The 21,096-nt window shown below is 39.2% G+C and overlaps 1 protein-coding gene across 4 annotated transcripts in view; it reads left to right on the top strand.

The window, feature by feature from the left end:
• SYT14 (synaptotagmin 14) overlaps positions 1-21,096 on the top strand; it is a 222,438-nt gene that overhangs the window by 143,857 nt on the left and 57,485 nt on the right. For all 4 annotated transcript variants that reach the window (XM_043569052.1, XM_043569051.1, XM_043569049.1 and 1 more), the window contains 2 exons: positions 2,088-2,359; positions 7,157-7,606. In XM_043569052.1, coding sequence (XP_043424987.1) covers positions 2,088-2,359; positions 7,157-7,606 — 722 coding nt within the window. The remainder of the gene's footprint in view (positions 1-2,087; positions 2,360-7,156; positions 7,607-21,096) is intronic.

Raw genomic sequence — 21,096 nt, 5'->3', positions numbered from 1 at the left:
CTTTCTCTTTTTTCTGGGTGGGTGGCACCTATTCTCTTCCACATAGGTATGGACATTGAAGCTGACTCCATCTCCACCTTCACTCTGATGGCTTCTGATTAATCTGAGTGAATTATGGCAATCCCATTCCCCTGAGATGGGTTCAGGACTAGATATGTACCTAGTTCTGTCAGTGCTATCCATGGGACTATGTGCTGAGCAATTTGAGGTCTGAGATCTGAGAAAGATCACCTCTCTTCTAAAAAACATATATATAGGTAAAGATAAAGGAAAAGACGGTATTCTGACTCCTGAAACCACGACACTGGGAAATTTTTAATTGATTTTATGTTACAGTAAATACTAGATATTACCATTTAATTTATAATGCAGTGACTGATTAAATATACATCTTTAATGAGGGGAGGACATTGGTTAAATAATTTAAAAACTGTCAGTAGAGAATATATTTGGAAACCACAGGATATCCAACTATCAGTGTCTTGCTGTTGTACTTTTTAACCTAGCAGGATTTGTTTCAGGCTTCAGGAAGTTTGGACATAGCTACTTAGTGATGTTTCAGTTACCCTGATATGTTCTATTTGTCTGCTTCTCCATCCTTAGCTTTCATTGTCATGCTTGTTGCTTCATGGTTACAAAATGGCTGCAGCGCGTCCAAGGAGGAGGAAGGAGAAAGGCCAGTGGACAAAAAGGGCATGCCAGTTGAGTGGGCCTGCTTTTATCAGGAAAACCAAAGGTTTCCTGGAAACCCCTCTCTGAAACCTGGGGTGTTGTGTTTTATTTGCTGCTAAGTGCAGTGTATCAACTTTATCTTCCCTTCTCAAATTTAGTTTCAAATATGTTAGTTCAGTAACTTGTTTATTTTTTGCTTATGCTTTATCAACTAAATGTTAGACTCACTAGGTAAGACATTTAGTTTTCTTTTTCTAAAATTTGGGCTTCTGAGCTATAAATATGTAAATTTGTGCTAAGTTCATGCAAATTTTAATTTGAACCAGGCATTGTGGAAATTTTTAAATGAGTTTTGTTTTTCTTATGTAAAGTTTTTCTGTCTTAGGAAGAACAGAAAACCTATTGAACATTTGAACTGAACTCCATTATAAGAATTACAATACAAAATACCTCCTCTCAGGGTCCCTTTTGAGAACAGAGATTCAGTCCATTAAAAGAAAAAATGAGCAGTGTTTAAATTTAATATCTGATATTGCATTCAGGATTTAGCTGAGACTTAGCTGTTCTTAAATTACGTACTCAACTATTTTTTTTTTACATCATCCACCTCCCCCCACCTGTATCCTGTTCAGAGACGTATTTATTCTGGGTTACTGAGATAGATCATTGAGGTAAAAATTAAAAGGATAATTTAAGGCTGAAAGAAAATATGGTTCGAAATGAATTGCTGCAGGTAGCAGTGCGCGCTATAGACAAGGTAGAGCTGAACTTTAGAAGGAGTTAGGGACACATGGTGCAGTGGGGCAGTGAGTGGCCGCTGGGTAGTTGAGACAGGGTGAAATGCAGTTTTAAGTCTCTGTTCAGTGTTAGGGATTAGGCCTAGATTCACGGTGCACCTCAACTTAGGATTCTGGATCTAGGGTGGATGTGGAAGAATAGTTCTGAGCTAAATGCTAGTTTAAGTTCATCTCAGTCATTGGAGAAAATAAATGATGTCTTATATTTGTTGTACCCACCATATTCTCACCTGTTGTGACTAGAGGAGCGACTCGTCATAGGGGAGTAGGTAAAATGTGTATGCTTCCAGACTGTTTGGAAAGAAAGAACTAAGTAAATAAGTTATTGCACTAATATTTTTCGCTCTCCCATTTTTATGGTACATGACAGCATCTCTCCGAGAATATGACTTTTATCTTTCCTAATCTTATTATGCAGGAGGAGAGGAGTGGAAAACCAGGCTATTTTATTTCTGTGTCTCTCAATTAGGGAAGGAGGAAACTCATGAGTGAATCTAACAATTATGTTGCCACAGATTTTTTAATCCAGTTTTTTTTTAAGTTATTTACAGTTATTGTGGACGGTACTGCATGTTGAGGCTAATTGGAAACAGTGACCAGATTCTTAATCATTGTCAGGAAACTGCATTCAGAGAATGAGAAGAACACCCCCACTGGATGAATTGCAGCCACCACCATATCAGGATGACAGTGGTTCTCCCCATCTCTCATGTACGCCCTCAGAAATTGGGGACAGTAAATGTGAATTTTCCCACTGCAGCAACAGTCCACGATGCTCATATAACAAGTGCCCAAGTGAAGGAAGCACAGGTCACGAAATAGAAAGTTTTCATAATAAAGGATATGAAGAAGACGTTCCAAGTGACAGCACTGCAGTCCTGAGCCCAGAAGTAAGTAAAAAAGCACATAGAGTTTTTTAAATGGACGTTATTGGAGGATAATAATCCTGTGCTTCTCTTCTTGGTAAGACGGTTTCATCACTGTCCTTGTCCTTTGTGGCTTAAGGTACCCGTGTTCTCCTTGATCTAATCTTGATCCAGCAGACATGTCAGGACTGTCTCGACCATCCTTCACCCACCCCACCCCCTTTTCCCCAAAAGGAGGATGCGTAGCTAAAAATGAGAGCAATACACAAGATACTGGAAAAGTGTCTTCCCCAGGTTTCCACCTCAAGATAGGTCTTTTTTATTTTAACATTGTATACCAAACATTCTGGAATTACCTGTTTCTTCCATCTTGAGGCTCCTGTTATGTGTTTTTTATTTTTAAACTTCTTTTAGTTTGGATATTTTTACTTCTGGGAGGTTGCTCACTGATGTTTTATAGGTTTTTCAAAAATGATGTTTTTGCGTTTTTATGTGATGGGATATGGAAGGGAAGAGTGATGCTCAGCTTTATTAACAACATTTGGATTCATGGCATCACTCAGAGTTGTTGGTTGTGTTTTAAGTTATTTCCTATTTTGAAGCAAAAAAGTGAAAATGACAACAAAAATACATGTGTTGAACTTTTGAAGTCTTTCCATGTTCTTAAAAGGATTTGTTTTAATCTTTCAACAATGATGAACACTGTAATAGTAATTTGAGCTTTCCATTAGGTACTATGTACTTTTAGGACTTACTTTCTTTTAGACTGCAGCTTTTTACAACTTTTGTCCCAAACAGCATTTCATAGTAGTACTCTGGTTATGTCAGTGTTCTCACTAGGTGAATTCCATATACTGCCAAAATTAAATAATGGAAGTAGAGCCATGAACAGAATTCCCACAATTTTAAGTTTTTCTTACCTAATTTCTAAAAACACGTGCTATCTGTCACTATGTTTCTACTATTTCTAGTATTCTAATATAGTATCTAATTTAGAAGAAAATTCCACATTGGAATTTTAAGTTTAACACGTCCGTATTTCATGGTTTTCCGCAAAGACTATTTCTTTGTGCTCTGTGCATGAACAAATTTGAGACCACTGTTTTGTAGGTTTACACACTGGATAGATAGCCAACAAGTTAATGGAGGAGCCTGGATTGTGGAGTTAACAATAACAATATCAGTCAACAGTTGTGCCAGAAATTTTGCTATAAGCTTTATAGTCAGCTCAGTTAATTTTAGCAACCTCATCTTCAGGAAGTTATTTCCGTTTTACAAGTGAAAATATTAAGACTCAGAGAGTTAAGCAGTTTGCCCACATACAAGCACCTATTAGACGGTAGAACTGTAATGCAAACCCAGGTCTGTCTGACTGCAAAAGCAGTGCTCTTAACAGCTATATTCTGTTGCCCTTCTTGACCTAAATCGTTGTGTGGGAAATTACTTTGATCATTGGCATGGTACCCTCCCTTGCCTGGTACCCTACCAGGCAAGCTGTTTCAGAGAACTCACGGACCAAATTCAGATGCTCAGATCACGTGTGTGTGTGTGTGTGCGTGTGTGTGTGTGTGCATGCACATGTGTTTTAACCTATTTCTTTTTTTTCTTTTTTTTTTAATTATGAAATTTATTGTCAAATTGGTTTCCATAGAACACCCAGTGCTCATCCCAAAAGGTGCCCTCCTCAATACCCATCACCCACCCTTCCCTCCCTCCCACCCCCCCCCCCCCAACCCTCGGTTTATTCTCAGTTTTTAGGAGTCTTAACCTATTTCAAATATAATGTAAGAAGAGGAGCAAGGTGAGGTAGGTTAACACACTTAGAATAGGATGCCAGTAGGTACAGGTGGTAGGAATACACTATGTAAGCCTTGGTTTAAGTAATGCCCAAGTGGCCTATGTCACTCTTTCTGCCCCATCAGTGTTCCCTATATACGGTTGTAGTAACAGGGACAAGAGTTGAGTTTTTTTGTTTTTGTTTTTTTTTTAAAGTAATCTGTACACCCAGCGTGGAGCTTGTACTCACAGCCGCCAGATCAGGACTTGTATACTCCACCAGCTGAGCCAGCCAGGCACCCCAAGAGTTGAGATGTAAACAACAGTGCCAGGGGCCAAAAACATATACTTGTTTTCTGGGAGAGATGCAGGGACAATTACTCCTGTCATCAGTAAAACTTGCCAGTTAGCCTACTAAATCAACCTAGGCTCTATTTCCATTAAGGAACACATGGGCGACAGAGCTTTAGCTCAGAGGTGACATGATCATGGCTTGGGCCTTACATTCCTTCCTTTAGGCAGTACTCATTTGTTTTATTATATTTTTGATTCATTATGTCTGTCTTTGGCATATCTTCCAAGTTATTAATTTAGTTACTATCTGTATTTACTGTATCTTCTGAATTTTGCCTCTCAGATTACTTCCTTATTCATTATTTATAGTTAACACAGGCGTTGAGTTTTGCCCATATTTCAGAAGCTGCCAGCTTGCTGTCTGTTGACACTTAGTCTCTTCTATCCTGCTTGTTTTTGTGTCTCTGTAGCAGAATTGAATATATTCAGACTCTACAGCAAGTGCATGTTGTATCAATATCTAGATGCTTTTATAGCCTCTGTTAGTATAAAGTCCACTCTTGTGTTTTTTCAAATTTATTTTGCTTTCTACTGTTCCTTTAATAGATACTATTTATCAAATAGAAAAGTCTTACTTTCCTCTTCATTTAATTCAGGGCATAGCTATGTTAGTGCCCATCTACACACACAACTGAACTGGGATAGGAGTGAGGGTTCCAGTGAGGGTTCCCTGGCAAGAAGGTCAAAAACTCTACTGATGACCTTTTACTAGCTGACAGTCATTCAAATGTAGACACCTTGAAAGGAGGGATTATTTTCTAGTAGCCTGTTTAGAGAACACAAATAGTAACTTTTGTCTATAAAGGTCCACCCTTTTAACCCTCTCTGGGACGTTACGAAATTTTTTACTGCCTTGTAAATCTTAGTATTAAGATACTATTTTAGAAAGTATTTCATTGAAAAATCAAAGCCATGTAATTAATCATCTTTGATTGCCAATTATGAAGTGGCATACGTTAAAACATTTTGCTCTAGATTGTCAATTTTTTTTGACAGAATAAGAATATGTTTATCCTGATTTCATCATATTCCATTAAAAAAAAAAAAGCCGAATCCTTCTCTAAGAGTCTGTTCCCTCTCCCTAAGTGTTGTTCTTCATTTCTTCTTTTTTTTCATACATGGTACCAAGCAGGGTCACCCATAGGTAGACATGTAAGATTTATATGTAAAAGACCTGAGTATTTTTGGTTCTCTGCTGAGTCTTCCCCAACTAAAATACAGCCTGGCACATGGTTAGTACAACAGTTAGAGTTTGTGTTCAGCTGCTTTAACAAGAGACCAATATGATGGCTAAAAACCACAGAAGATTGTCTTTCATTTAACGACAGTCTAGGGGAGTAGGTGGCTTCACTCTACATCATTAAGGGGCTTGGTGGGGGGGGGGGGGGGCGGGCAGGGCGGAAGTTTGTTTTTTTGTCACTCTGCCGTCCCCTGGAGTATTTGTCTTAGTCCACATGGTCCAAGCAGAGCCACCCATCCTACCTGCGTATCTGCTGGTGGGAAGCCTGACAAAAAAAGAGAGTGAAGGTCAAGTAATTTCCTCTATAAACCTAATCTGGATGTTTCAGACATAACCCTGCTTGTCTCCCACTGACCAAAGCCAAGTCTCATGAGCATAGCTGCCACAAGGAAAGTTTTGAAGGGCAGTCTCTTGCGGGACAGTGTGTTTCTGCCTCAACTCTGGTAGCCCTTCTCAGAAATGCAAAAAGGGAAGAATGGGACTAGTAGGAGTGGCTGCTACCATAGGCACCAAGGACACGTTCAGAAGCAGAAAATTATAAAATTGGTCCACATTTTAAAATGTCCATCATTTTAAGATGTTTAAGACTTGTTAAAATGCTTGAAGGGACAAAGTGGTGTCGTTGAAAGGCCAGAGACCTGGGTTTGGCACAGTCGGTAAGTAGCCAACCCTCTTGTTACATTCCAGGGACTTAGGCTGGCAGGAATTTGAGACAATTCTGGGTAAAACAGGTACAGCTTCTTCCAGCCTCATCATTAAAATGTACAGTTTTGGTCTTTCTGGAAGTTTTGAAATGTGTAGTCAGCGATTTTCAACAGTAACCTCAGAAAATAATACGTAGTTTTAAATTGAGGTTCAAAATTAAAGTGTAAATAATGTATGTGTTATGGAAAATAAGTATTTGGCCACAAGTATTTTTGAGGCCTCTGTATTTATACTTTCATATTTCCCATTTCCCTTGATTTCCAAGCCTCAAGGTGCTTACACTCTGTTACAGATGGGGTGTTTTAGAACAAACTTTCCAAAGGGGACCAAATTTTTCAATGGCATTATGCTTGTATTCATTATCTTTCTATCCAGCCTAATATTGAGCTGTCAGTTGCATTGTTTATAATGTTGAAAGTGCAATTTGGTAGTTTCCTACGAAAGGAAGAGAGATACATCTTGAAGCATGTATTTTTAATTATAAAAACATATCCAACTTTCTCAAAATTGTGATAGGGAATACTAAATTCTTTGTCTGTATTATGATAAGCTTTTGAGTTTAACCTACCACGTTTACTCCTCTGACCTTGTGGAGTAGCTTTTGATCGTAGTTGACTGTTACTTATTATTACCTTCTTTGTGACAGTTTTCACATCCTCCTCCTAAAGCAGTATCAGATGTTTATTTACATGCTCGATTAAATACTAGAGTTAAGAACTGAAAACATTTGAATTTGCTTTTCTTAGGATATGTCAGCTCAAGGATCATCTTCACAGCTTCCCAAACCTTTTGATCCTGAGCCAGAAGCTAAATATGGCACATTGGATGTGACTTTTGACTATGACTCACAAGAACAGAAGCTTCTGGTAACAGTGACAGCTGTCACTGATATCCCAACATATAACAGGACAGGTGGCAACTCATGGCAAGTACACCTTGTTCTTCTACCTATAAAGAAGCAGAGAGCAAAAACCAGCATCCAGAGAGGACCATGCCCTGTCTTCACAGAGACATTCAAGTTCAATCATGTTGAATCCGAGATGATTGGAAATTACGCAGTTCGGTTTAGACTGTATGGTGTGCACCGTATGAAAAAGGAAAAGATTGTGGGGGAAAAGATTTTTTATTTGACGAAATTGAATCTTCAAGGGAAAATGTCACTACCTGTGATATTGGAACCTTCTTACAATCATTCTGTGAGTATCTGATCAAATAGCCTGACTATGCTTTATGTCGTGATATATAACGTAGAGAGTTTTTAAAATCCATTATCAGTCCAGCCACTTTTTCAGTCTTTTTTAAATGCAATAATCATGCCTTTACAAAATTTCTAAGCCCTGGATAGGTAGGTCTAATTTTTTCTTATTCTAGAAAAGTTGCCCTTGAAGATTATATGTGACTTATGTATTTTATTTAATCCTTCACAGAGTCCAGTCCAATGTCTTACACATTTGTTCCTGTGTTAAATATTTATTAGATGGTTGATTATGACATCAAACGAACTCCATGCAGATTTTATTGTTTCCTTTCCAGGTTAAAACTAAGTGGTACAGTAAGATCTAGCCCCGTATCTTGTTTAATATGCCACAGAAATCATTTGCTTTTATAGAATATGTACTGCTGCCCAGGTCATGGCTAATTATCTTTCCAGAACTGCTATGAAATTATTTTTAAAGGTTCAAAAGAAAATCTGGCCTTGTTATACTCTGTACCCTTTCTAAACAAAGGTTTTGCAGTAGTTTGGGGAGAATACTTCAGTTTCGTCTATGACCTAGTATCCCTTTTCCCTTTTTTGCTCCAGGTTCTGATCACATATAAGTCTCTCTCCCTCTCTCCCTCCATATTTTTAAGTAAATTCCCGCAAGACATTGCAAATCACAGGAGAGTTGACCTGCTTCTTTAAACCGGAGATACATTATGTCACATACTTATTTAGATTATGAGAAAATCTGTGATATGCTGTAAGTGTAAATTACAAATTGTATTTATTCCTCTCTACTATATTGAATTAAAAGCATTTTTGTAATATAAATACAGAGATTTTAGAATGGATGTTTATTTTTAAATAAAGGTATAATATTTGAGGGTTGTTTTTAAGCTTTTAAAGGGTGTAAGCATAAGTTCAAGATCAGAGAATTTATACCAGGAAGCATTGGATCTTATAGGACCCTCATTCACATTAGATTTTTTTTTTCACCATACCATTTCAGCTGGATGATTTCAACATTTTTAAAACCAAAGGCCATAGTAAGTATAGTGTATCCCTGCGGGTTTGTAGGATACTGTTTAGCCTTTATTGATAACTTGTTACAATTTTAAATTGCAGAATTACCACTGTGGGGAAATGTCCCTTTTAAAAATATAATATCAGCAGTTTATCAGAGGAGAGAGAAAAGAAGTCCAGGCAGTATTTCAGAGTTGGAAAAAGCAGTTTTTTATAAAATTGAATATTTGGCAGTTCTTAATAGGATTGTAAACTTTTTCATGATTTGGTCTGAGTGATGACTAGTTAATCTGTGAAAACACATTCTTATAGAGAAATATACCTGATTTAAATTGGAAGAGAATGACCGTATCATCATGAGGTATGTATTTTGTATTTATTTACTTCAAATGATCCATTTCCAACTCTGTGTTAATTATATTCATTTCACAAACAAAATGAAGCAACAGAAAATAATATGGTTTCATCTCTGGTCCAACTAAATTATTTCTGTATATACCTACATTACATGTATTGGCTTGTAGTCCTTGATTCTATATTTCTGACAACCAGTACAGTAAATTTCTGAAGCATGTTCCCAGAAAGAAAAAAGTGCTAGACAAATAGCTTCTAAGAATCTGACTAGAACTGTCCACTGCTCTGGGAGAATTTTTTCTCTACACCGCCACCCTTTTCAGATTTACTGCCTGTGTTTAATTGTTCCTCTCTCTTCCCATCTTTCCCGTTCCACCTTCTCTAAATCCAAAATATTTTGGCTTCTGTGCCAAAAACAATTTAGCACACCACAATTTTGAGGTCAAGACTCATAATTCTATCAGTTGTCTTGTCAGAACAATAAAATACTCCTAGAATGTTTGTGTTCTGTATGTGCTACAGTGTTTATGTTCTCTTTGCTTAAGTTTTGATACTAACCGTATAGAAAAATCATGTGATTATAGATTACGTGGGTGATTTTAGCTTTAATTTTATAAGATGTAATAATAAATGAGTGAGAAGTTCTCATAATTAAACAATTTATTCTTGTAGCTTTTGAATAATTACTTGATGTCATTGCAAGAATATTAATTAGCCTTTAGGTAAAGGACAGTTTTAAGATATTCAAAAATTGATATACTATGATTAAACATATTTGCAGTTTAATAACAGTTTACTTTTATGGGTAATAATAGAAAAACAGAATTCTACAATGGAAAATTTAACTTTATATTCAGGAACTGATCAAATCAGTACATTGAGAGAAAAAATGATTACTATCACCGGATGACTGAGAACTAAACCCTGAGTTTCCCTGAGGGGAGAATTTAAGTTGAACTTTAAGATAAAGATTCGGTTTGATCACTGAATGATAGAAAACATACAGAGTTGAAAAGCATGAGTCCTTTGTACTAACTAGCTGTGGCTGTAACTTTGGATAAATTATCTAATCACTTTGGGCATCAGGTTTCTTAATACTAAAATGAGGGAATTAAACTAAATGTCCCATCTATCTCTGACATTATGATTCTACTAATATATTTTGGGAAAGGCATTAGGTAAGAACAGAAATGGGTGGAATTTAGATGCATTTGGTGTGCTAAATATATGACATTTTGTTTGGATATTTATTATGGTTTCTCACTCCTCCATATATTTTCAACTGTCTTCTAATGTCTGAGAAAGTCCCAACTAATAGTCCCACCTCCCTGAGGGCAAGTTCACTTTCCCAGCCTGACTGGTAGCTCGGGCAGAGCCACGCTCATGAGGCGCTCTAGTCCTATTCGTGTCCAGGAAACCTCAGTACAGACTGAACAGAGAAGCAGGGGCTGCGCTCACATCATGTTTGCAGGGGCTGATGGTGGAGGAATCTGATACTCAGAGTCCGTAGTAATTCTGAATTAGCTTTGCTGGTGCAGAAATAGTATGGTGCTAGACAGTGACTGTTGCAGGAGAGAAGAGACCTTGGCACATGAGTGTCCATGGGGAGCAGTGGCACAATTTCCTCACCGGGCCAGTTCTGCAGCGTAGTTTTAGTTTTTGTTCTTGAGAAGCGTACCCATAAGCCTATTCTCTAGTCATCCTGATTCCCTTAATAAATTACTCTTCCGTTTAATGTTAGCTTCCAGTGTTTTCAGATAAGAACCCTGACTGACAAATGTTGAAATAGCCATATGGTTGATTATTTCGTTGTTTTAGTCATCTCTGAAGCCAGACTCAACAGCTAGAATGTTATCAGTTACCCTTCCTGCCCCGGTGTACCCCTCTTACTGGAACTTTTCTCATGTACTCATCTTTGTTCGTATGGCACTCTTTCCTGGTATATAACCCCAGCTACTTTCTTCACCTGCATCTTTAACGCCATATTACTCTGTATAACAGTTGCCTGGAATGGCATCTCCCCCACACACACACTTTAAAAATTTTTTTTTTTATTTTTGAGAGAGAGAGACAGAGCACGAACAGGGAAGGGGCAGAGAGAGAGGGAGACACAGAATCCAAAGCAAGCTCCAGGCTCTGAGCTGTCAGCAAAGAGCCCAATGCGGGGCTCGAATTCACAGACAGTGAAATTATGACCTGAGCCAAAGTCAGGCACACAACCGACTGAGCCACCCAGGCACTCCACCTCTCCCCCTTTCTTAATTCCAGTTGTATTTCTCATTCAGCTACTAGATTTCTTAATAATATTAGATTTTTTATTATGATTTATTAATAATGAGACTTTGTTCTTTCTCTCACAACCCTTCCTATACAGACACTATTTAACTAGCATAATGTATGCAGTGTGACCAGCTAGGAAATGGGGACTTCAGTCCTATAGCTGCAAAGCACTGAATTCAGCTACCACCTTGAATGAGCTTAGAAGTAGATTCTTGGCCAGAGCCTCCGGATAATAGCCCAGCCCAGCTGAAACTTTGATTTCAGTCTCGTGAGACCCTAAGTAGAGAATCCAGCTGAGCTCATTTGGACTTCCTACCACAGAAAGTGTGTTGAAAGTTAAGCTTTAGCAATAGAGGGCGCTTAACATGTGCCTTGACATCTGTGTTCCATTCAGTCTGGCTCCATGTCATATTTCTGTGTGAATGCATAGCATCTATAGTAAGTAGACGTGGGAGTGGGTGGGCTTGTCTCCGAGGGAAGGAGATCCTCAGGAACTCCTAGACTTAAAGACTGGAGAAAGGAGGGGTAAGGTAGGAAGAAAGAAATACTAAAATATCCCAAGAGCCAAGAATCAGTTATGAAGGAAGGAATAATTAACTTTGTCAAATGCTACTAATGGAACCAATAATCTAAGTATTTTTTTTTTCAGGTAACATATTCATTTATTTATTTATTTTTATTTATTTTTTTTTAATGAAATTTATTGACAAATTGGTTTCCATACAACACCCAGTGCTCATCCTAAAAGGTGCCCTCCTCAATACCCATCACCCACCCTCTCCTCCCTCCCACCCCCCATCAACCCTCAGTTTGTTCTCAGTTTTTAACAGTCTCTTATGCTTTGGCTCTCTCCCATTCTAACCTCTTTTTTTTTTTTTTCTTCCCCTCCCCCATGGGTTCCTGTTAAGTTTCTCAGGATCCACATAAGAGTGAAACCATATGGTATCTGTCTTTCTCTGTATGGCTTATTTCACTTAGCATCACACTCTCCAGTTCCATCCACGTTGCTACAAAAGGCCATATTTCATTTTTTCTCATTGCCACGTAATATTCCATTGTGTATATAAACCACAATTTCTTTATCCATTCATCAGTTGATGGACATTTAGGCTCTTTCCATAATTTGGCTATTGTTGAGAGTGCTGCTATGAACATTGGGGTACAAGTGGCCCTATGCATCAGTGCTCCTGTATCCCTTGGATAAATTCCTAGCAGTGCTATTGCTGGGTCATAGGGTAGGTCTATTTTTAATTTTCTGAGGAACCTCCACACTGCTTTCCAGAGCGGCTGCACCAATTTGCATTCCCACCAACAGTGCAAGAGGGTTCCCGTTTCTCCACATCCTCTCCAGCATCTATAGTCTCCTGATTTGTTCATTTTGGCCACTCTGACTGGCGTGAGGTGATACCTGAGTGTGGTTTTGATTTGTATTTCCCTGATAAGGAGCGACGCTGAACATCTTTTCATGTGCCTGTTGGCCATCCGGATGTCTTCTTTAGAGAAGTGTCTATTCATGTTTTCTGCCCATTTCTTCACTGGGTTATTTGTTTTCCGGGTGTGGAGTTTGGTGAGCTCTTTATAGATTTTGGATACTAGCCCTTTGTCCGATATGTCATTTGCGAATATCTTTTCCCATTCCGTTGGTTGCCTTTTAGTTTTGTTGGTTGTTTCCTTTGCTGTGCAGAAGCTTTTTATCTTCATAAGGTCCCAGTAGTTCATTTTTGCTTTTAATTCCCTTGCCTTTGGGGATGTGTCGAGTAAGAGATTGCTACGGCTGAGGTCAGAGAGGTCTTTTCCTGCTTTCTCTTCTAAGGTTTTGATGGTTTCCTGTCTCACATTCAGGTCCTTTATCCATTTTGAGTTTATTTTTGTGAATGGTGTGAGAAAGTGGTCTAGTTTCAACCTTCTGCATGTTGCTGTCCAGTTCTCCCAGCACCATTTGTTAAAGAGGCTGTCTTTTTTCCATTGGATGTTCTTTCCTGCTTTGTCAAAGATGAGTTGGCCATACATTTGTGGGTCTAGTTCTGGGGTTTCTATTCTATTCCATTGGTCTATGTGTCTGTTTTGGTGCCAATACCATGCTGTCTTGATGATGACAGCTTTGTAGTAGAGGCTAAAGTCTGGGATTGTGATGCCTCCTGCTTTGGTCTTCTTCTTCAAAATTCCTTTGGCTATTCGGGGCCTTTTGTGGTTCCATATGAATTTTAGGATTGCTTGTTCTAGTTTCGAGAAGAATGCTGGTGCAATTTTGATTGGGATTGCATTGAATGTGTAGATAGCTTTGGGTAGTATTGACATTTTGACAATATTTATTTTTCCAATCCATGAGCAGGGAATGTCTTTCCATTTCTTTAAGTCTTCTTCAATTTCCTTCATAAGCTTTCTATAGTTTTCAGCATACAGATCCTTTACATCTTTGGTTAGATTTATTCCTAGGTATTTTATGCTTCTTGGTGCAATTGTGAATGGGATCAGTTTCTTTATTTGTCTTTCTGTTGCTTCATTGTTAGTGTATAAGAATGCAACTGATTTCTGTACATTGATTTTGTATCCTGCAACTTTGCTGAATTCATGTATCAGTTCTACCATGTATAATATCATGTCATCTGCAAAAAGCGAAAGCTTGACTTCATCTTTGCCAATTTTGATGCCTTTGATTTCCTTTTGTTGTCTGATTGCTGATGCTAGAACTTCCAGCACTATGTTAAACAGCAGCGGTGAGAGTGGGCATCCTTGTCGTGTTCCTGATCTCAGGGAAAAAGCTCTCAGTTTTTCCCCATTGAGGATGATGTTAGCTGTGGGCTTTTCATAAATGGCTTTTATGATCTTTAAGTATGTTCCTTCTATCCCGACTTTCTCAAGGGTTTTTATTAAGAAACGGTGCTGGATTTTGTCGAAGGCCTTTTCTGCATCGATTGACAGGATCATATGGTTCTTCTCTTTTTTTTTGTTAATGTGATGTATCACGTTGATTGATTTGCGAATGTTGAACCAGCCCTGCATCCCAGGAATGAATCCCACTTGATCATGGTGAATAATTCTTTTTATATGCCGTTGAATTCGATTTGCTAGTATCTTATTGAGAATTTTTGCATCCATATTCATCAGGGATATTGGCCTGTAGTTCTCTTTTTTTACTGGGTCTCTGTCTGGTTTAGGAATCAAAGTAATACTGGCTTCATAGAATGAGTCTGGAAGTTTTCCTTCCCTTTCTATTTCTTGGAATAGCTTGAGAAGGATAGGTATTATCTCTGCTTTAAACGTCTGGTAGAACTCCCCTGGGAAGCCATCTGGTCCTGGACTCTTATTTGTTGGGAGATTTTTGATAACCGATTCAATTTCTTCGCTGGTTATGGGTCTGTTCAAGCTTTCTATTTCCTCCTGATTGAGTTTTGGAAGAGTGTGGGTGTTCAGGAATTTGTCGATTTCTTCCAGGTTGTCCAATTTGTTGGCATATAATTTTTCATAGTATTCCCTGATAATTGTTTGTATCTCTGAGGGATTGGTTGTAACAATTCCATTTTCATTCATGATTTTATCTATTTGGGTCATCTCCCTTTTCTTTTTGAGAAGCCTGGCTAGAGGTTTGTCAATTTTGTTTATTTTTTCAAAAAACCAACTCTTGGTTTCATTGATCTGCTCTACAGTTTTTTTAGTTTCTATATTGTTTATTTCTGCTCTGATCTTTATTATTTCTCTTCTTCTGCTGGGCTTAGGCTGCCTTTGCTGTTCTGCTTCTAGTTCCTTTAGGTGTGCTGTTAGATTTTGTATTTGGGATTTTTCTTGTTTCTTGAGATAGGCCTGGATTGCAATGTATTTTCCTCTCAGGACTGCCTTTGCTGCGTCCCAAAGCGTTTGGATTGTTGTATTTTCATTTTCGTTTGTTTCCATATATTTTTTAATTTCTTCTCTAATTGCCTGGTTGACCCACTCATTCGTTAGTAGGGTGTTCTTTAACCTCCATGCTTTTGGAGGTTTTCCAGACTTTTTTCTGTGGTTGATTTCAAGCTTCATAGCATTGTGGTCTGAAAGTAAGCATGGTATAATTTCAATTCTTGTAAACTTATGAAGGGCTGTTTTGTGACCCAGTATATGATCTATCTTGGAGAATGTTCCATGTGCACTCGAGAAGAAAGTATATTCTGTTGCTTTGGGATGCAGAGTTCTAAATATATCTGTCAAGTCCATCTGATCCAATGTCTCATTCAGGGCCCTTGTTTCTTTATTGACCGTGTGTCTAGATGATCTATCCATTTCTGTAAGTGGTGTATTAAAGTCCCCTGCAATTACCACATTCTTATCTATAAGGTTGCTTATGTTTATGAGTAATTGTTTTATATATTTGGGGGCTCCGGTATTCGGCGCATAGACATTTATAATTGTTAGCTCTTCCTGATGGATAGACCCTGTAACTATTATATAATGTCCTTCTTCATCTCTTGTTACAGCCTTTAATTTAAAGTCTAGTTTGTCTGATATAAGTATGGCTACTCCAGCTTTCTTTTGGCTTCCAGTCGCATGATAAATAGTTCTCCATCCCCTCACTCTCAATCTAAAGGTGTCCTCAGGTCTAAAATGAGTCTCTTGTAGACAGCAAATAGATGGGTCTTGTTTTTTTATCCATTCTGATACCCTATGTCTTTTGGTTGGCGCATTTAATCCATTTACATTCAGTGTTATTATAGAAAGATACGGGTTTAGAGTCATTGTGATGTCTGTATGTTTTATGCTTATAGTGATGTCTCTGGTACATTGTCTCACAGGGTCCCCCTTAGGATCTCTTGTAGGGCTGGTTTAGTGGTGACAAATTCCTTCAGTTTTTGTTTGTTTGGGAAGACCTTTATCTCTCCTTCTATTCTAAATGACAGACTTGCTGGATAAAGGATTCTTGGCTGCATATTTTTTCTGTCTAGCACCCTGAAAATCTCGTGCCAATTCTTTCTGGCCTGCCAAGTTTCAAAAGAGAGATCAGTCACGAGTCTTATAGGTCTCCCTTTATATGTGAGGGCACGTTTACCCCTTGCTGCTTTCAGAATTTTCTCTTTATCCTTGTATTTTGCCAGTTTCACTATGATATGTCGTGCAGAAGATCGATTCAAGTTACGTCTGAAGGGAGTTCTCTGTGCCTCTTGGATTTCAATGCCTTTTTCCTTCCCCAGTTCAGGGAAGTTCTCAGCTATGATTTCTTCAAGTACCCCTTCAGCACCTTTCCCTCTCTCTTCCTCCTCTGGGATACCAATTATGCGTATATTATTTCTTTTTAGTGTATCACTTAGTTCTCTAATTTTCCCCTCATACTCCTGGATTTTTTTATCTCTCTTTTTCTCAGCTTCCTCTTTTTCCATAACTTTATCTTCTAGTTCACCTATTCTCTCCTCTGCCTCTTCAAGCCAAGCTGTGGTGGTTTCCATTTTGTTATGCATTTCGTTTAAAGCATTTTTCAGCTCCTCGTGACTGTTCCTTAGTCCCTTGATCTCTGTAGCAAGAGATTCTCTGCTGTCCTGTATACTGTTTTCAAGCCCAGCAATTAATTTTATGACTATTATTCTAAATTCACTTTCTGTTATGTTATTTAAGTCCTTTTTGATCAGCTCATTAGCTGTTGTTATTTCCTGGAGATTCTTCTGAGGGGAATTCTTCCGCTTGGTCATTTTGGATAGTCCCTGGCGTGGTGAGGACCTGCAGGGCACTTCCCCTGTGCTGTGGTGTATAACTAGAGTTGGTGAGCGGGGCCGCAGTCAGACCTGATGTCTGCCCCCAGCCCACCGCTGGGGCCACAGTCAGACTGGTGTGTGCCTTCTCTTCCCCTCTCCTAGGGGTGGGATTCACTGTGGGGTGGTGTGGCTCGTCTGGGCTACTTGCACCCTGCCAGGCTTGTGATGCTGGGGATCTGGCGTATTAGCTGGGGTGGGTAGGCAAGGTGCTCGGGGGCAGGAGGGGCAGGCTTAGATCGCTTCTCCTTAGGTGATCCACTTCAGGAGGGGCCCTGTGGCCACGGGAGGGAGTCAGATCCGCTGCCGGAGGTTTGGCTCCGCAGAAGCGCAGAGTTGGGTGTTTGCGCCGAGCGAGCAAGTTCCCTGGCAGGAACCGGTTCCCTTTGGGATTTTGGCTGGGGGATGGGCGGGGGAGATGGCGCTGGCGAGCGCCTTTGTTCCCCACCAAACTGAGCTCTGTTGTCAGGGTGCTCAGCAGCTCTCCCTCCCTTTGTCCTCCAGCCTTCCCGCTTTCCGAGCAGAGCTGTTAACTTATGACCTCCCAGACGCTAAGTCGCGCTTGTTGTGGGAACACAGTCCGTCAGGCCCCTCCGCTTTTGCCAGCCCGACTCGGGGGCTCTGCTTGGCCGGCGAGCCGCCCCTCCGCCCCGGCTCCCTCCCGCCAGTCCGTGGAGCGCGCACCGCCTCGCTGCCCTTCCTACCCTCTTCCGTGGGCCTCTCGTCTGCGTTTGGCTCCGGCGACTCCGTTCTGCTAATCCTCTGGCAGTTTTCTGGGTTATTTAGGCAGGTGTAGATGGAATCTAAGTGATCAGCAGGACGTGCGGTGAGCCCAGCGTCCTCCTAAGCCGCCATCTTGCCGCAACTCCCCAATAATCTAAGTATTGAAAACTGCTCATTGAGGGGCTCCTGGGTGGCTCAGTCAGTTGGTTGAGCACCTGACTTCAACTCAGGTCATGATCTCACAGTTCGTGAGTTCAAGCCCTGTGTCCGGCTTTGTGCTGACAGCGCGGAACTTGGAGCCCACTTTGTGGGTTTGTGTCTCCCTCTCTCTCTGCCTCTCCCCTGCCCATGCTCTGTTTCTCTGTCTCTGTCTCTCTCAAAAACAAATTAACATTAAAAAGAAAAAGAAAACTAACTGCTCGTTGAATTCAGGATATTCAGGTAATGGGTAGCCTTAGCGGGACCAATTTGGATGGGGTAGAGGGTAGGCAGAATCCAAACTAGAGTGGTAATCATGGGGACAACTTTTAAGCCAAATTTGGCTATGAAAGTAGGAAGGAAGAGGACTTTAGGAAAGATGTTTTTGAGGTTAGGAGAAACATGGGCACACTTAAATACTAATGCCAATGGGGTGCCTGGGTGGCTCATCCGATTAAGTGTCTGACTCTGTGCTGACAGCTCAGAACCTGGAGCCTGCTTCTGATTCTGTGCCTCCCTCTCTCTCTGCCCCTCCCCTGCTCGCACTTTGTCTCTCTCTCCCCCTCTCAAAAATAAATAAAACATTAAAAAAATTTTTTTTGAATACTGATGCCAATGATGTAATCAGTGATGATGTACAGTATCAGGGAACAAATTGAAAATGGGGGTTAACCGATACATTTGGGATGATGAGAGGCAAAAATGTTAAGAGTATTTTTAAGACATGTGTTTAAATTGTGGACCGTGAAATCTCAGTTGAAGAAAGACGGAAGTAAAGCTAGAAAGGGACTGATAGGCAGTGGAAGGAGAAAGGCTGGTGGACTGAAAATCCCAAGGATATCAAGGAACAGATGAGACAGGAGGAGTTGAAGAAGTGTGGAATGACAGGGGAATGTAGTTAGAGAGGAGACTGCTTTCAGTTCATTTCAGTGATGGACGACAAGGGTCCAGAGTGAGTATCTGAGATAGAATAAGAGACACAATCACCGGAGATGGATAAGTTGGTCAGGAGAGGCCAGGTTCTTGGTGGCTGGCTTATCCACCTGCACACTGAAGTCACAAAAGATCCTGGCAGAAATTAAAGTACAAAAGAAGATTGAATGAAAGATTATTGTTCTCGAGGAATGAAAAGGAAATGCCCAGGACAGACTATCTATGAAGACAGGATGATATCAGCCTTAAAGAAAAATAGTTATTCTTGTCTGTAAATTCAGAGGAAGAATGTTTCAGAAAGCAGTGGAGAACTTTGCTTTTGACCCTAAGGCATTTCAGGTATGAGGGAATAACCAGGATGGATAAGTCTGCAGAGGATGATGTATCCTCAGGGAAGAATTGGATTTTGGTTGAAGTAAAGCACTGGGGGGTTCATAGAAGAACCTAAAGTTCTGGAGGAGTTTATCATAGATCAGGAGTACCAGAAGGCATAGTGAAGAGATTCAGAAAAGGAGGAACATAATGTCTTAAAGTAAAAGACGTAGCCAATATCATCAGGGATTTGCCTTCATTTAGGTTGCTCTGAAATGTCAAACCCAATTATAATTTGAATCTATTTAAATCTCAGATTTTAAATAAAGTCTAATTGAAATCCCATCTTTATAGAAATTTGTTACGTTGTTTCTAATATAAATTTAAATTAGTTTATCTTATCTTTGTTTTTTAAATGTTTAGTTTTGAGAGAAAGAGAGAGAGAGTGAGCATGAGTGGAGGAGGGGTAGAGAAGAGGGGGACAGAGGATCCATCCAAAGCAGCCTCTGCCCTGACAGCAGTGAGCCCAATGTGGGGCTGGAACTCACAAACCGTGAGATCATGACCTCAGCCAAAGTCAGATGCTCAACCGACTCAGCCACCCACGTGCCCCAATCTTATCTATCTTTGTATACCAAATATCTAGTAGTGGTTATTGCTGTATGAATGTTAAATGGATGGATGGATGAGTAGGTGCATGTGGTACCTATTATTTCTGACTTGTTGCCTCTGATGCTTGTTTTTGTGGCTAGTCATAGGTTTTCTTGTTATTGAACTTGTTCTGTGCCCTTCTAGATTTTAAATACTTTAAGAATAGAGACTGTGTGTGTTTGATTTGTATGGTTTTAGTTATACTTACTTTTCGTAGAACCTAGAACATAGGTATTCAGTGAATACCTATTAAATTGATTCATCAACATGTTCAGGTAAGCCTAATCATTTAAAAATTCTTACTAAGGTCTATTTCATTATTCCCTGCTAGGTATCAAAACAGCCCTGTTAGGAATCTTTTATGATTTAGAATCCAGTGAGTATACTCATAGGGTAATTAAATAGGAACACATCACAGAGTGTTTTATTTTTAAATAATAATCAACTAGAGACATATATGCTTATGTAATTTCCTATTCAAGAGTATAATGCCACAGTCTTTCAGACTTCCTTATGACTTACTAAAATGATGATCTTCTTTTAGGTACTTTAGAACCTATAATTCTTAAAATTCCTGTGTCTCAAAAATAGCCTATCTTTTTGTTAATAGATTGAATTAATTTAGTTTGATATTTATACTGTGACTGTTATTTTTAAGACAGGTAAATTATTACTTATACTCTGTAATTGAAATGTGTGTCCTCCTAAGAATCATACTTTAGTCTGTATTATTAGCAAGTGTCTTCTAAAACTTAGCTTCACCTGTTTTCATATTCACGACATTCACATACTACCATTGTGAAGAATCTACATTTATAAAATGTACATTACACTCCTTAATCCTAAAGCAATTAAAAATAGAGCTTCATGATAAACTAATGATCACAGTTAAAAATTACTACGTGAAGGAGAAAGCTGCCTGTGTATAATTCAGTTCCCTAGACAATAACCAGTATGAGTCATGGCTCACTTTAGTGTAAAACTAAATAGTTACAGACCTATTTAGAGACAGTTATTCAGAGTAGGTAAGCATGTATTATCAGTAGAGAGGAATAGCTCTAGTCTGGGAAGAATTGTTATTAGATAAATCTTTCAGTGAAAGAGAATCTAAATTAGAAAATAAAAGGAAGCTTTTCGTTTAAATCAGATTCTTAGTTTACAGGGTCAAAAGAAGTCAAGTTTAGATCCTACGTCTCAAGAAATTTTGAACATGCAGAAAAATTGAGTGGGAAAAAATGGAATCTTAGTAGCTAAAACTGTTCGTTCTGCATATCAAGTATAGGGAACAGCAAACAACTCA

The sequence above is a fragment of the Prionailurus bengalensis genome, chromosome E4 (genome assembly GCF_016509475.1).
Source record: "Prionailurus bengalensis isolate Pbe53 chromosome E4, Fcat_Pben_1.1_paternal_pri, whole genome shotgun sequence".
NCBI classification, from domain to species: Eukaryota; Metazoa; Chordata; class Mammalia; order Carnivora; family Felidae; genus Prionailurus; species Prionailurus bengalensis.
The sequence above is the reverse complement of the archived record's forward strand: the minus strand, read 5'-3'. Positions and strand labels throughout refer to the sequence as shown.